General features: G+C 42.5%; 1 protein-coding gene and 1 non-coding gene across 2 annotated transcripts in view; one reads left to right on the top strand and one right to left on the bottom strand.

The window, feature by feature from the left end:
* The window catches only part of LOC124555975, a 502,540-nt gene that overhangs the window by 349,164 nt on the left and 135,355 nt on the right, over window positions 1-18,021 (top strand). Inside the window, exon 12 of the mRNA XM_047130021.1 lies at window positions 11,568-11,910. Coding sequence (XP_046985977.1) covers window positions 11,568-11,910 — 343 coding nt within the window. The remainder of the gene's footprint in view (window positions 1-11,567; window positions 11,911-18,021) is intronic.
* Trnas-cga lies at window positions 14,151-14,225 on the bottom strand. Its single transcript has one exon. It is a non-coding gene; the product is annotated as a tRNA-Ser (tRNA).

Below are 18,021 nucleotides of genomic sequence, written 5' to 3' on the forward strand. Positions count from 1 at the left end.
GGACGGTAAAGTACTGCTTGTGGGAGCATACAGGGACAAGGTGGAGAGAGCTTAGGGCAGCTAGGCACAGTTGGGAGGTTAAGCAGATGGCAGGGGAGTGGGGGCTGGGGGTAGTGGAAAAGGAGAATACTGGATGTGTCGTGGAATAGAGGGCTGTGTAGTGCTGGAGTGGGAACAGGGAAGGGGCTAAGAGGGTAAGGACGATGACTAACAAAGGTTGAGGGCAGGAGGGTAACAGGAACATAGAATGTATTGCAGGCGAGAGTTCCCACCTGTGCAAGTCAGAAAAGCCGGTGTTGGTGGGATGACACTGGCATAGAAGCAATCACCGAAATGAAGAACATCATGTTGGGCAATGTGTTCATCAACGGGGTGGTCCAGCTGTTTCCTTGCCACAGTTTGTCGGTGGCTATTCATGCAGACAGACAACTTGTTGGTTTTCATGCCCGCCTAGAAGGCAGCAAAGTGGTTGCAGCTTAGCTTGTAGATCACATGACTGGTTTCACAAGTAGCCCTGCCCTTGATGGGAAGCTTGTGACCGGATCGGAGTAGGTGGTGGTGGGAGCATGTATGGGACAGCTCTTGCATCTAGGTCTGTTACCTTGCCATGAGGCGAGGGGACAGGAGCAGGGGTTGGGTAGGGATGGATGAGGATATCGTGTAGGTTCATTGGGCAGTGGAATACCACTGTGGGTGGGGTGGGAAGGATATTGGGTAGGACATTCCTCATTTCAGGCCATGACAAGAGATAGTTAAACCCTTGTGGAGAATGTGATTCAGCTGCTCCAGTCCTGGCCTAACCTTTTGCCCCACTCCCCAGTTCAATCAGGATTTGTTAAAGACCTTCTCTTCTTCTCATACTCTGTGCAGTGGAAACACTTTTTCACCATCAACCAGACCAATGTTGAACCCTGCCTGACTCATTTTAAACCTCCATCTAACCGTTATCGACCCCACTGCTCCCAAATCACCCCCTGTTAACTTTGCAGAAATTTTTAGCCTTGAACTGTGCCTCACCTTCATCCCCAAATTCCTCAACTGCAAACTAACCTTACATCCGTAGAAAGAACTGCAGTCCACCACCTAAAAATTGATTCTGACAGTATATGAGGTAGTTCAAAAAATTCCGTAACATTCGTAATTTCTTGCCAGTGGTGTGTTGGAGCAATACGTGGTTGGCATCCCTGCACACTCCTGTGTTTAATGTGCGACTGCCAGAAGTTTCACTGTTGCCTGCCTGTTAGTTATTCTTAAGTGCTGTGTTGACTAGAACTTTGCGTCATACAGTTTGCAAATTTTGAGACGGCAGAGATAGAGGAGCAATGCATCTGCATTAAATTTTGCATGAACCTCAAGAAAATCTTTACAGAGACACACAAATTGATGCAGGAAGCGTATGGTGATGTGTGTGTTTGCGTAAGCCATACTTGGTGTTACAAATGCCTCACACTGTTTAAAGATGACTCTTGTTCAGAACGCCCTTCCATGTCTACCGCTGACACTCATGTCAGGAACGGCAACAAAATTATGCATGCCAATTGAAGACAGACTGACTGAGAGATTGCATGAGAATGTAAAATTTTAGTTGGATCAAGTCATGAAATCCTGGCACAGCATCCTGAAATGCATCGTGTTGCCACTAAGTTCGTCCCACAACTCGTGAGTCAAGACCAGAAAGACTTTCACCTCACAATCTGTGAAGAGCTTTTGGATCATGCAAATGAGAATGAGATGTTCCTTAAGAGAATCTTAACTGGTGATGAGATGTGGGCCTATGGTTATGAGGTTGAGACCAAGGTTCAATATTTTTAGTGGATTGGGAAAGGTTCTCCAAGACCAAACTAACTTGTCAGGTTAGTTCAAATGTCAAGGACGTGCTAAAAGTTTTCTTTGACTTTGAAGGATTAGTTCATCACGCATTTGTGCCACAGGGACAAACTGTTAATCGATGGTACTGTCGGGACATGTTGCGATGCCTGTGATAAAATGTGAGAGAGTAAACAGCCTGAAATGTGGGTAGACAGTTCATGGCTCTTGCATCATGGAAATGCACTCACACATTCATCCCTGTTGGTGCATGACTATTTGACAAAGAACAAAGTCACTGTGCTGCTTCCTCCGTACTCTCCAGACCTGGTCCCTGTGGACTTTCTTTGTATTTCAAAAGTAGAAAACGCCGTTGAGAGGATGAAGATTTGCAATGATAGACGAGATAAAAGAAAATTCTCAGATGGCAGTTCGCAAGATCCAGCAAGAGGCATGCCAAGAGTGCTTCTGGAAGTGGAAATAGTGTTGGGAGCAGTGTATCAATTGTGGAGGACAGTATTTCGAAGGAGAACATGCACAATAAGTAAAAGGTAAATGTGGAAAATTTTTATAGACTTAAGTTCTGGAATTTTTTGAACAGAGCTCGTAACCTTACCTGCTGACAAAGGCTCCACCACTGTTGTTTTAACCACAAGGACTACCTGGCAGAAGGACTCTGCTTGCTGTCAGCTTCATCCACCTACAAACCCTGCCATAGTGACCCCCATTCCAGAAATCCATCAGGATCTCCAGTCTCTCCTCAAATCCTTAGGCCCATCGCAGAACCATTCCCCAGAGTGTTCCTCTCCCTCCCTCCCTCCCTCCCCACACCTACCACTTCCTGACTCGTACCTTGTACATGCTTCATAAAGTTCACAAACCCAATCACCCAGGATGCCCCGTTGTGGCTGGTTACTGTGCCCCCACTTAGAGAATCTCTTCTCTTGTAGACAAACACCTCCAGCTTATTATCCACAACCTGCCATCTTATATAAAAGATACCAACTGTTTCCTCCACCGACTCTCCACAGTTCCTGTTCTTCTACCACATGGTGCCCTGCTTGTCACTATTGATGCCACCTCCCTTTGTACTAACATGCCTAATGCCCATGGCCTTACTGCTATTGAACACTACCTTTTCCAACACCTGACACATTCCAGACCTAAATAGAAGTGGATAGTTCCTGTGAATTATTATGGGTGGAGGTTACACTCAACAACCGAGCTAGGTTAATAATTGGCTCCTTTTACCGACCTCCCGACTCAGCAGCATTAGTGGCAGAACAACTGAGAGAAAATTTGGAATACATTTCACATAAATTTTCTCAGCATGTTATAGTCTTAGGTGGATATTTCAATTTACCAGATATAGACTGGGACACTCAGATGTTTAGGACGGGTGGTAGGGACAGAGCATCGAGTGACATTATACTGCGTGCACTATCCGAAAATTACCTCGAGCAATTAAACAGCCGTTGCAGCATCCCTGAATATGAAAGTTAGTAGGAATATAAAAAAAGGGAGGAAGGTTTATCTGTTTAGCAAGAGTAATAGAAGGCAGATTTCAGACTACCTAACAGATCAAAACGGAAATTTCTGTTCCGACACTGACAATGTTGAGTGTTTATGGAAAAAGTTCAAGGCAATCGTAAAGTGTGTTTTAGACAGGTACGTGCCGAGTAAAACTGTGAGGGACGGGAAAAACCCACCATGGTACAACAACAAAGTTAGGAAACTACTGCGAAAGCAAAGAGAGCTTCACTCCAAGTTTAAACGCAGCCAAAACCTCTCAGACAAACAGAAGCTAAACGATGTCAAAGTTAGCGTAAGGAGGGCTATGCGTGAAGCGTTCAGTGAATTCGAAAGTAAAATTCTATGTACCGACTTGACAGAAAATCCTAGGAAGTTCTGGTCTTACGTTAAATCAGTAAGTGGCTCGAAACAGCATATCCAGACACTCCGGGATGATGATGGCATTGAAACAGAGGATGACACGCGTAAAGCTGAAATACTAAACACCATTTTCCAAAGCTGTTTCACAGAGGAAGACCGCACTGCAGTTCCTTCTCTAAATCCTCGCACAAACGAAAAAATGGCTGACATCGAAATAAGTGTCCAAGGAATAGAAAAGCAACTGGAATCACTCAACAGAGGAAAGTCCACTGGAGCTGATGGGATACCAATTCGATTCTATACAGAGTACGCGAAGGAACTTGCCCCTTCTAATAGCCGTGTACCGCAAGTCTCTAGAGGAACGGAAGGTTCCAAATGATTGGAAAAGAGCACAGGTAGTCCCAGTCTTCAAGAAGGGTCGTCGAGCAGATGCGCAAAACTATAGACCTATATCTCTGACGTCGATCTGTTGTAGAATTTTAGAACATGTTTTTTGCTCGAGTATCATGTCGTTTTTGGAAACCCAGAATCTACTATGTAGGAATCAACATGGACTCCGGAAACAGCGATCGTGTGAGACCCAACTCGCTTTATTTGTTCATGAGACCCAGAAGATATTAGATACAGGCTCCCAGGTAGATGCTATTTTTCTTGACTTCCGGAAGGCGTTCGATACAGTTCCGCACTGTCGCCTGATAAACAAAGTAAGAGCCTGCGGAATATCAGACCAGCTGTGTGGCTGGATTGAAGAGTTTTTAGCAAACAGAACACAGCATGTTGTTATCAATGGAGAGACGTCTACAGACGTTAAAGTAACCTCTGGCGTGCCACAGGGGAGTGTTATGGGACCATTGCTTTTCACAATATATATAAATGACCTAGTAGATAGTGTCGGAAGTTCCATGCGGCTTTTTGCGGATGATGCTGTAGTATACAGAGAAGTTGCAGCATTAGAAAATTGTAGCGAAATGCAGGAAGATCTGCAGCGGATAGGCACTTGGTGCAGGGAATGCAGGGAGACAAATGTAATGTATTGCGAATACATACAAAGAAGGATCCTTTATTGTATGATTATATGATAGCGGAACAAACACTGGTAGCAGTTACTTCTGTAAAATATCTGGGAGTATGCGTGCGGAACGATTTGAAGTGGAACGATCATATAAAATTAATTGTTGGTAAGGCGGGTACCAGGTTGAGATTCATTGGGAGAGTCCTTAGAAAATGTAGTCCATCAACAAAGGAGGTGGCTTACAAAACACTCGTTCGACCTATACTTGAGTATTGCTCATCAGTGTGGGATCCGTACCAGATCGGGTTGACGGAGGAGATAGAGAAGATCCAAAGAAGAGTGGCGCGTTTCGTCACAGGGTTATTTGGTAACCGTGATAGCGTTACGGAGATGTTTAACAAACTCAAGTGGCAGACTCTGCAAGAGAGGCGCTCTGCATCGCGGTGTAGCTTGCTCGCCAGGTTTCGAGAGGGTGCGTTTCTGGATGAGGTATCGAATATATTGCTTCCCCCTACTTATACCTCCCGAGGAGATCACGAATGTAAAATTAGAGAGATTAGAGTCTGCACGGAGGCTTTCAGACAGTCGTTCTTCCCGCGAACCATATGCGACTGGAACAGGAAAGGGAGGTAATGACAGTGGCACGTAAAGTGCCCTCCGCCACACACCGTTGGGTGGCTTGCGGAGTATAAATGTAGATGTAGATGTAAAACCTCCTTCCTAGTCAGCATGACCAACTATATCCTTGTCCACAATTACTTCTTCTTTGTAGGCATCTCCTACAAACAAATCTGGGATACAGCTATGGATACCCACATGGCACCATCCTATGCCAACCTGTTCATGGACCATCAAGAGGAATCCTTCCTAAACGCCTAGAATCCCAAATTCATCATTTGGTTCTGATTCATCGATGACATATTTGTGACCTGTATTGATGGTGAGGTCACCCTATCCACTTTCCTCCAGAACTTCAACACCTTCTCCCCCATTTTTTCACTTGGTGCTCCTCAACACTACAAGCCACCTTCCTTGATGTTGACTTCCACCTCATAGATGGCTACATCGGTACCTCCATCAGTATCAAACCAACCAACCTCCAGCAGTACCTCCATTTCAACAGCTACCACCCATTCCATACCAAGAAGTCCCTTCAATACAGCCTAGCCACCCATGGCCATCGCATAGCGAGCGGTCCCTCTCAAAATACAACAAGGGTCTCCCTGAGGCCATCACAGACTGTAATTACTCTTCGGAATTTGTACACAAACAGATCTCATGTGCCTTACCTCTCCAGTCACCCACCATCTCCCAGAGTCCCATCATCCACACACAGAGGAGGATTCCCCAAGTGACTCAGTACCACCCAGGACTGGAGCAGCTGAATCACATTCTCCACAAAGGTTTTGGCTGCCTCTCGTTGTGCCCTGACATGAAGAATGCCACATTCACTATCCTTCCCATTTCTCCCACAGTGGTATTTCGCCACCCACCAAATCTACATAATATCCTTGTCCATCCCTACACAACCCCTACCCAATCCGTTGCTGCATGGTTCATATCCCTTTAATAGACCTAGATGCAAGACCCTGTCCCATACATTCTCCCACCACCACCTATTCCAATCCGGTCACAAGCATCACCTATCCCATCAAAGGCAGGGCTACTTGTGAAACCAATCATGTGATCTACAAGCTAAGCTGCAACCACTGTGGTGCCTTCTATGTGGTCATGACAACCAACCAGCTGTCTGTCTGCATCAATGGCCACCGACAAACTGTGGCCAGGTAACAGCTGAACCTCCCCATTGCTGAACACATCACCAAACATGATGTTCTTCATTTCAGTGACAACTTCACATTCACTGTCATCTGGATCCTTCCACCACCACCACCTTTTCTGAATTGTGCAGACTGGAACTCTCCCTGCAATATATCGTGCATTCCCATAACCCTCCTAGCCGCAACCTTCGTGAGTCATTGTCCTTACCCATCTAGCTCCTTCCCTGTTTTATTGCAGCACTACATGGCCCTCTATTCCACCAAAAACCCACAGTCTTTTTACTTATGTCCTTTGTGCTATCTCCGCCCCCTCTCCCCACCATCTGTCTAACTTCCCGACTGATCCTAGGTGTCCTACCTTCTCTCCATCTCCATTTTGCCCATTTATGCTCCCTCAAACACCACTTTACTGTCCCCCACCCATACCCTGTTATACCTATTCTAAATTTATGCCATTTATTGATTGTCTTCATTTTGATAATACAAAGAGAAATGAAATAAATGGAAAGAAATGGTTTACATTAATTTGTGGACTGTTTTCTATTCTATCTCTTTTGCATACTAGCTCTGTCATCTGTGATATCACTGTTTTTAATCACCACCGTCCTTGTAGCACAGCTGTGAAACTGTATCTCATTTCTTGCAAATATTTGGCTGTTTCTTCCTGATATGTTGCAATTCTGAGGTTCTAGTTACCATAGGACCTAAGAACTCAGCTGTTTTTAATTGAATACATTTTGAATTTTGTTTCTATATGACATGAGAATGTTACAATGTCTCTTGCTTCCAAACATATCATCTGTCCACTGCCCTCTCATTGGCTACGGAGAACTGGTAGCTGACATACCCCATTTTGTTCCATCAAATGTCACGGTGAGTGTCAACAACATTGCTGCATGAAACACATAAGTACACTCTGACCCCTATCTAGATTTTTACCGTACCCTGCAGAAATGAGTGATATTGTGTAGTATTTGTCCAATTTAAAGTCAGTTCAATTCTGACTACAAATGGATTCAGGAAAACTGCAGTTTAAACATGGTAGGTGTTCATGAAAAGCCAAAATACATTGTATTCATTCCCATTGTTGGCACATGACATAACTTGCTGTCTGCTCATGACTCCCCTCCCCGGACTTCTCTAGTTCTCAGCCAAGGTGGTATCACTGTTCCCCTTCCAGCCCTTCCATAGTGCTGTGCTTGAGCAGCTATGAAATACTGACTGTGGTATCTACTGTGGTGCACAAGTGATATGTAACGACAGCAACTAATACATAAATAAAATATTTGCAAACGCTATTCAGTCCAGTTCTCAAACTTTTGCTTGTCCCATGATCAATTGATGTCTCTTAGTATTATCTCCATGATATGTATTGGCACTGTAATTTATCTCGTGACAACAGTTCAGTCAGTTCAATATGATTTATTTTGTTTATTAGACATATCATTCTGAATTAATATTCCTTCTTGTTTCATCTGAATGTAACCATGATATACTAAAATGATTAACAGCTGGTCATGTTTTTACGTTATTCTAATACGTGAACAGCAACTAAACTCCTCATTTGCAACCCACTTAGTAAATCATTTCGGTCTTTCACAGTCAAATAAAATATTGGTCTGGATTCAGAATCAAGTGATGTTTTTTGAAGCACAACATTTCCACTTTGGAATCTTACCTTTACTTAAAAAGCAGCATTAATGTTTGTACACGGTTTCCATACACGTATGAGAACTTTTATTGCAAACCTGTTCAGATACAGCAAGAGTTTGTAAGATGATAGAATTTAGTGGTATTTCCTCCATTGTTCAAAAAAACTGACAAGTCTTAAGCAGAGCAATAGACTGTTGTAGTGCCCAGTCTGTAGTTTTTGGTGTATCCTTCCACTAGCGCCGTGCAAGCCAAATGTCATGTGATTGTTCGAGCAACATTGATACCGTATCAAGTGCTTCGGTGTATTGGGAAGCTTTGAGCCTGTTCAAACATAACATTTACCCACCCTGCCCTTCCGAATTATTCAAAATAAATCTTCATGTGACCTCGATGGCCAAAGCTTCAGTTTTACATGTATGATGATCCCTCAATACTCCCTTACACAATGTAAAAGTGTTAAACTCAGCAGCAATAGTTTAGTCTGCGAATATAAAATGACCCTGTATTTTTCACATGATGAATTTGGGAACAACCTCGTCTTATAATGAGGTAAATGTGGTATACTGGCTGCATCATAGAGTAATTACAGTACATTTATTGTGTCAGCATTTTGGCCTGCACATCTGTACTATAATCAGTGTCACATTCTTGAATACTACCTGCCATAGAACTTAACTTCCACAGTTTTGTCAAAAGTTGAATTTGTAATTTGACAGCTACCTTGCATTAGGTCACTTACGTCAGTAGATGCTAAAGGAAAGTTCAAATTTAAGTTGTACCAAAGTTATGTAATTTGGGGCCATGAGGAGAACATTTTATATGGAGCTGCTTGTTGCGAGATGCATTGTTCACTTCGTGACTAGACACTTGATGTCTTCGACTATTACAGAGCAGTGGAACTGAGTGAGGTGGCACAGTTAGCTCACTGGGCTCACATTTGGGAGGACAACAGTTCATATCCCCTCTGGCCATCCAGATTTAGGTTTCCTGCCATTTCCCTAAATCACTCTAGGCAAATGTCAGGATAATTCCTTTGAAAAGGACATAGCCAGTTTACCTTCCCCATCCTTTCGTATCTGAGCTTGTGCTTTGCCTCTAATGACAGGACATTAAATGCTAACCTTCCTTCCTTCCTTCCTTCCTCCCTCCCTCCCTCCCTCCCTCCAGATCTGTAAACATGGCAGCATGCCACTGCGTTTGTCCTTGCAAGAGAACAGATGATTGGGCTTTCCTCTTTGAACCCATTGTACAACTTTGCATAATGTAAGATCTTTGGAAGTTTCTGATACTATTTTGGATGTGATAATCTGGAGTTCTTGTAATGCATTGACAATTGGGTTAGCTCTCTCAAAACATGCTAATATGGTTTTGTCCAAATGTGGATTTGGGCCAATGGGTTGATAGGAGGTATCTGCACCCAGATATTGGCTACCCTGTATGTACTGAACTGAATATTAATAGACGCTTAGTAATATGGCCTGCCACTGGAGCCTTCAAGCTGTTTGACTGGGGAGAGATTATTTAGGGCTGAAAACTGATCAGGGTTTTATGGTCTGTTAAGTGATTAAATTTGACCCCATGTAAATATAGTTAGAACAGCATTGATTAACAATTCTAAAAATCTTCAAAAAATTGATGTAGCACTTACAATGCCACAATGTAGAAGGAGGTACTTCTACAACCCGAAAGAAATTTTTAGAACCTTACATTCTGGAGAGACAATGTCTAATGAGAATTGTTGATGTGCATTACATAAGTCAGTCTTCCAGAAGAATTCACTAGGATTTGGATGTGATACCAGATCTTCTGACTGCAATGTTGGAAAAAGATTTGACGTCAGTTTACACATTCACTGCTATAAAACCACCATAAAGCCTGAGAGACCTGTTATGTTTTTTAATAACCTCTAATGATGAAGACCAAGAAGTTGAAAAGATTGAACTGATTACATTTTGGTACTATAATCAGATGAGTTTTGCTTTGACTGATTCGTGCAACACATGTAGAATCAGGTGGGTGCATGAAAATTGAGTTAAGTGTCCAAACCAAAAATGTTTTTCTGTATTAGCTGACTGTATTACAAAGAATTGTATCACCCTAGAAACACTTGTGTATAACATACTGAATTGAAACAGTGCCAACGTGACTCCACTGGCTGCAATGGCAGTATTTGTTTACTTGCCAGGCACGGTTTTGTAAGTAGGGTCGACAGTTCCTGATTGTATGACAAGTACTTTCATGCTGCTTGAGCAAATTTGAAACAACAAGCATTTTTTCATCAGTCTTTTAATGTGGAGTCTCCTTATATTAAAGGCTGTGAGTAAACTTCTCTACCAAGGGCTGATATATCGCGTACCCAGTTATTAAAGTCCCTATGTATGACTGGTGGCATTTGGGATTTCCACAATGAAAATTGCAGTGGTGGCTTTACGCTCATAAGTTTGCTACCAATTCCAGTTATGACTGTGAGGGTTTCTTACTACAGTGAATAAATTCCAATCTTGTTCCTACTACATGTATTTTGTAACTAAAATGTTAATGGACTACCACAACTGAACCACATCCTTTGTCAGGATTTTGAGTTCCTTTGCCATGCCCTGTGATGAGAAAGATCTTCCCCAAAATTGTTTGCATCTCCCTAAAATCGTTTCCTGCTGCTCACCTGTCCTAAAAGATATCCTTTCCTCCTTTACGCCATTTCCATTTGTAATCCCTTCCGCTATGTGCTATATCCATGTGAGAGACCCAGTTACGGGATGTAACCAGTGCAGTCACCTAGTGTAAAGGCAACATACACTATGAAAGGTGCCATTTAATATATCAGCTTGACTCCAATTTCCACACTGCCGTTTATGTGGGCATGAGGATCACTCAACTGTCTATTGCCGAATGACCACAGCATAACTGTGTGCGAGACAAAGATTGACCACCTGTTGGGTGAGCAGGCTACTGACCGCACCACCATCATTGTCAACTGCTGTTTCGCATCTGATTCTCTGCCACTCTGCTGACACTAGCTTCTCGGAAATGTGCGGGTGTCTCCAACATATTGTTCAGATTTGTTATTTCACTGGTCTGAATCTCTGCATGTCCCTGTCCTTCACCCTCCTCCACTGCTGTTCCTGCCCGAAAATCCCCCTCCACTCCCATTCAGCTTCTTACCCCTCACTTTAGTGTGGATTGTAAGACTGTGAATGTCCATCTCCCAGCAGTCCTACTCAGTTTCAGCTTCACCACCACCATCATCACTACTACCACCACTACTACAACACCCCTCACTATCCTCACAGCCTGTTTTACCATTTACAACATGCTGCTACACTTGCCTGTGCCAGCACAAGTACTCTTCTGGATCTGTTTTCCCTAACCACATTGTTTTCACTCCTAAAGAAAATATATGACAGCGGTACTTTTCTTTTCAGAAATGCAGGCCGCATTGGTGAAGCCTGGACCAGACCTAGTCATCTGTGATGAAGGACATCGTATCAAAAACAGCCATGCGTCCATATCTCAAGCCCTGAAACAAATTCGTAGCAAACGGCGAGTAGTGTTAACTGGGTATCCACTCCAGAACAATTTACTGGAATACTGGTGCATGGTTGACTTTGTGCGCCCAAATTATCTAGGGTCCAGAACTGAGTTTTGTAATATGTTTGAAAGACCCATTCAAAATGGCCAGTGTATCGATTCAACACCACAAGATATCCGATTGATGCGATACCGAGCTCACGTCTTACATTCCTTACTGGAGGGGTTTGTACAGAGGTATGTGCTTTCAACCAATGTTGTGGATTTTTTGTAGTTCTGCTAAGTAATAGAAAAGTTCTGCTTTCATAAACAGTGAAAAAAGTATTGTTTATATGAAATAATTACTGACATAATAGTTGTGTGTTTTAGCTGATCAGTTTTAGAGTATTTACCACAATTCATTCTATTGTAAAATGTCACAAATACAGTAATACAAGTGTCTTTTTGTAAAAAATGAGGGGATATGACCCTCTATCTTTCCTGTGATCCTGCTAACCTTAAATGTAGATGATGTTTTCCGAATGTAAATATAAGTTGTCTGGCCATAGGGATTAACCAAATAAGGAAGTGCAGTTATGACAGTGGACTCATATTCAGGAGCATGGAGTATGCTCTGTTTGGGCCCCTAAATTAAGTTTTCCATGGTTTTCTTAAATCATTTCTGGCAAATGTTGAGATGCTTCCTTCAGAAATTCCATGGCCAACCACTTGCCGTGTTCTCATAAAAACATTTTTATATATTCTATGTGTGTGTGTATTTCGAGTTATTTATTTTCATTGTATTACAATGACAAATCCTATATCATTCTGAGGTGATAATTGGATGAATAAATAAACCAAATCAAATCAATCTATATGATTCTTACGAATATCAGCGAGCTACATTGCTCTGTAAATTGTTTTTATTTTATATCATTCACAGTGAGCTCATTTCAGCATATTACTACCATCAGGTGCTCTGTAAATACATAAGTAAGTGATGGTCTTAATATAATGGTCTGTAATTATGATCATAGTTACCGACTGTCTTAATTTAATACCATCACTCACCCATGTATTTGCTGAGCACCTGTTTACGTAAGTGGATGTGGAAAACTGCCTAAATGTCAAGGTGGCCAGTGCATTGGTCCCCATCGTTAATTTGTCAGGTGGATTCGTTTTGGGAGCTAGTGCACCTCCTCATGTCTTCGAAGGGGGTACTTTAATGGGCTCGGGTATCTGAGCAGGTGTTAACATCAGTTGTTGTGACTGAAATAAGAGGAAGGAAATGCAAGTTCTATCAGTATTCATTTATGAAATAGAATGTTTGTCAGCTGTGGAACTAGAGTACAGCATTACATAATGGAATGAAAACCAAATTTTATGTTGAATAGAAGCCAAACAAAAAGATTTGTTGTTAAATACAACCTGTTCTTAACCATTGGTGCATTAATTGGAAAAAAAATTGGAATCTGTGGAAAATTTGTCTTCTAGCATATACATTAAAGGCAATTCAATATTTCAAAAAGATATGAAACCATTATAATAGTTGGTTTTTAATTCCCAGATGAAATGTGAAGTAAATAGTGAAAATGGTGAAATCCTTCTCCTAAAATATTAATGTATCCCGAATAAGTGTCCTGGCAACACTGGAGAATTATAATCACTGCCATGGGTAGGTTCAATACGATTATTTGGATGAAATTTAAAATTGGGTGCAACCTTTTTAGCATTCAAACTACTGACAATGGGACAAGTATGTGAATGTGGGTTGTGGCTGACAATTTCATCAGAAAGAGCTGTAAAGGTTTGGAAGGTAATTTTAGATTACCTCATTGCTCGGGTCATAGTAAGTCAGGCAGTCATTCGCATGACTGAGCCATTGAGCTTTTTAGCCATATGTTCGAACCTGTGCAAAATGTGTGTGTTGTATAACATGTATATTTCAGCACAACATAAGGTATTGTGAAATAATAAACGTCATTTGGATACAACTAATAATTTTAAGATGTCTGGTTAGTAAATGTGATTGATTCATCAGTGAACAAAAATGATTAAATATTTGCAAGTGGATAATATATCACTAACACTTTGTAAATTAATACTTGCAAGGCAGTTAGAACACATTTCAGAAAGGTATGTAACTGATATAATGGTTGGTTTTGAATTCCCAGATGAAATGTGAAGAGAAAACTTCTAGACAATTAGTAATCTTCAACTGTGAGATATTTTTTGAAACAATGGGGTACATGTAACAAAACACGGCAATTTTCACAGTCCCACATTGTTTCACTCCATTTCTTATTTTTTGTGCATAATTTGCAAGCTCTTGTTCGATGAATTTTCATTGGTGTGGGATCTATAGGTTTCAGAAAGTAACTCCGATATTGTGCATGTAGTCTCATTGGTACATCTCCAAAAATAGTCCTCATCTCAACTTGGGACTACACATTTTCTAATAATGCTTCTGCTGAAACTTCCTGGCAGATTAAAACTGTGTGCCCGACCGAGACTCGAACTCGGGACCTTTGCCTTTCGCGGGCAAGCGCTCTACCAACTGAGCTACCGAAGCACGACTCACGCCCGGTACTCACAGCTTTACTTCTGCCAGTACCTCGTCTCCCACCTTCCAAACTTTACAGAAGCTCTCCTGCGAACCTTGCAGAACTAGCACTCCTGAAAGAAAGGATATTGCGGAGACATGGCTTAGCCACAGCCTGGGGGATGTTTCCAGAATGCTTCTGCTATTTGCAGTCTGTATCCGGGGTAATTCTGTTTCATTTTCATAGTGTTTTTGTTGTACAGAATATATGAATTGTATCGTGCAATATTAAACATAAAGCAAGGCTTTTCAGTACCTTTTCAAATATTTCCTCATAACAAGAAAATCTGCTAATATCCAATCTTGGTGGTCAAAACCAATAATCCCCCGGTTGTAATCAACAATACATTTTGGTTTGAAAGTAGGGTTTCATTGTCTTCCATTACGTTCAGTCATTTCTACTCTTTTGTGCTGTTTAGAAATAATATGGACGCCCTGTGTATCCTTCAGCATTAAAATGCCATTGCAGCCTCTCATTATGCATTCTCCCTTTTTAAATTTTCCTCTAACAAATTCTGCTGGCATATTTGTTTTATTGAAATGTACTGTCCCAACAACATTTTTTCCATTTTCAATCAAAGTTAGAAATAGTTTCAGCGAAGAATTGAATTATTTGTGTACAAAATGCGTTCTTCATTTAGTATTGACTTTGATAACTTTGTCACAACTGTTTCAGATGAACTGTAAGCATGATGTGTTTCGTCATTTCCTTAATATATTTAAAAATTATGGCAATAGCCCAGTTGCTGACTTTCACCATTTATAAAATTTTACCCTATGTCTCACCTTCTTTGAGGAATTAAATTGTTTATAACACATGTCCCTTAAATTTCATTAACGGTTCATCGATTGCAATGTTCTCTTCCATTACATATACTTCTTTGAATTTTTTATTAAAATACACTCCTGGAAATTGAAATAAGAACACCGTGAATTCATTGTCCCAGGAAGGGGAAACTTTATTGACACATTCCTGGGGTCAGATACATCACATGATCACACTGACAGAACCACAGGCACATAGACACAGGCAACAGAGCATGCACAATGTCGGCACTAGTACAGTGTATATCCACCTTTCGCAGCAATGCAGGCTGCTATTCTCCCATGGAGACGATCGTACAGATGCTGGATGTAGTCCTGTGGAACGGCTTGCCATGCCATTTCCACCTGGCGCCTCAGTTGGACCAGCGTTCGTGCTGGACGTGCAGACCGCGTGAGACGACGCTTCATCCAGTCCCAAACATGCTCAATGGGTGACAGATCCGGAGATCTTGCTGACCAGGGTAGTTGACTTACACCTTCTAGAGCACGTTGGGTGGCACGGGATACATGCAGACGTGCATTGTCCTGTTGGAACTGCAAGTTCCCTTGCCGGTCTAGGAATGGTAGAATGATGGGTTCGATGACGGTTTGGATGTACCGTTCACTATTCAGTGTCCCCTCGACGATCACCAGTGGTGTACGGCCAGTGTAGGAGATTGCTCCCCACACCATGATGCCGGGTGTTGGCCCTGTGTGCCTCGGTCGTATGCAGTCCTGATTGTGGCGCTCACCTGCACGGCGCCAAACACGCATACGACCATCATTGGCACCAAGGCAGAAGCGACTCTCATCGCTGAAGACGACACGTTTCCATTCGTCCCTCCATTCACGCCTGTCGCGACACCACTGGAGGCGGGCTGCACGATGTTGGGGCGTGAGCGGAAGACGGCCTAACGGTGTGCGGGACCGTAGTCCAGCTTCATGGAGATGGTTGCGAATGGTCCTCGCCGATACCCCAGGAGCAACAGTGTCCCTAATTTGCTGGGAAGTGGCGGTGCGGTCCCCTACGGCACTGCGTAGGATCCTACGGTCTTGGCGTGCATCCGTGCGTCGCTGCGGTCCGGTCCCAGGTCGACGGGCACGTGCACCTTCCGCCGACCACTGGCGACAACATCGATGTACTGTGGAGACCTCACGCCCCACGTGTTGAGCAATTCGGCGGTACGTCCACCCTGCCTCCCGCATGCCCACTATACGCCCTCGCTCATAGTCCGTCAACTGCACATACGGTTCACGTCCACGCTGTCGCGGCATGCTACCAGTGTTAAAGACTGCGATGGAGCTCCGTATGCCACGGCAAACTGGCTGACACTGACGGCGGCGGTGCACAAATGCTGCGCAGCTAGCGCCATTCGACGGCCAACACCGCAGTTCCTGGTGTGTCCGCTGTGCCGTGCATGTGATCATTGCTTGTACAGCCCTCTCGCAGTGTCCGGAGCAAGTATGGTGGGTCTGACACACCGGTGTCAATGTGTTCTTTTTTCCATTTCCAGGAGTGTAGTTGAACATGATGTGACTTTGCATAATTTATACATCTTGTCAGTCATATTGGTATTTACAAAATGTAAAAATGTAGTGATATGCAAAAATTTTTGTGTTGGCATGATGACACTTTAAGACCAGTAGTTTTGAATTTTTTAATTTTTTTTACTTCAGCCATTATTATCCATAACACAGAGGATATTTTCATTTCATTACAATTAACAGGGATCCTTGTCTCATTAGTTTTCTTTTTTGTATTTTCATTGATCAATTTTTTTCTGCATACCTCTAAGTTTCTGTGACAATATTATCCCAAGACACATTGTCAAACATGGTATAAAAAAAGTTTAATGTGCCTCAGTGGATTGGTGAGTTAGTAAACAGCTGGTTACGGACACGGTAGCTCAGCGTGTGCAGATGGGCTGGCCACCCTCTGTAATAAAAGAACCTGAGTGAAGTTTTCATCGATAGAGTAAAAGAAATGCCAAGTGACATCTGCACAGAAATGCTGATGAAAAGTGAAAAGTGATCAAGAAACAGAGAGGGTAGGAAAAAAAAAGTTAGGTCAAGTTCCACACCCAAAAGCGAAAGGTTTTGGTTCAGTACTCTGTTGTTTCTATGACTTTTTCTGTTACTTATTGCTTATTTCATCTCTAAAAATGAGATAAATGCCAAGTCAAGTTGCACTGTGTTTTAGAGTATATGTTGAACTGTTGGTCTTCTTCTAATTGGGTGTATTACGTTGCTTCAGAGGCGGGAGGAACTTATGGGGACCACCACCATGTCTAGTAAGATGCTGCAGCCTTTAAACCAACCTTCAGGTTAAACACAACTGTGCTTGCTTTACAATATAACAAATGCAATATGAAAATGCTTCATACGTGGACGGCCTTAGCAGTTGCACTACCAACGTGACCCAATTTAACTGATCTGCACTTGCCAATAATTCCCCTCTTATCTTGCCAACTTGCGTAAGTATGGTACATAAGTAGTGAAAGGTGAGAATGCAGCCAACAGAAACTCCTAATCTACAGCATCTTCCACACTGCACCAAGATTGCTACCACTATCGGATATGGGTGTTTCATTGATATAATTACATAGTTTGCTCATGTCACAAAATCAGTGAACAAATTTTAAACACGGTGAATTAAATGTTCGAAGAGATTTCAGGATTGCAGGTGGTCATCATGAACTTCACTCCTTGATATTTCAACTGGACACCTGCCAGTCATCTTCAGGTGAGCCATCGAAGACTGAGAAATGTTTTCTGCGGTCCACCTTTTATAGCGCGCTGATAGTATTGCCGTGCATGCGTCAGAGTAATGTTGACAGAAGGACCACACTGCACGGCAGCAGCGCTCTCTGTGGTGGAACTGCAAAGATCAGCTGTCTTGGGCATTGCCGCTCACCACAATCATCATAGCATTCTGGCGTCTTCGTCTGGAGCAAATACTGGTG

This window comes from Schistocerca americana, chromosome X (genome assembly GCF_021461395.2).
Source record: "Schistocerca americana isolate TAMUIC-IGC-003095 chromosome X, iqSchAmer2.1, whole genome shotgun sequence".
NCBI classification, from domain to species: Eukaryota; Metazoa; Arthropoda; class Insecta; order Orthoptera; family Acrididae; genus Schistocerca; species Schistocerca americana.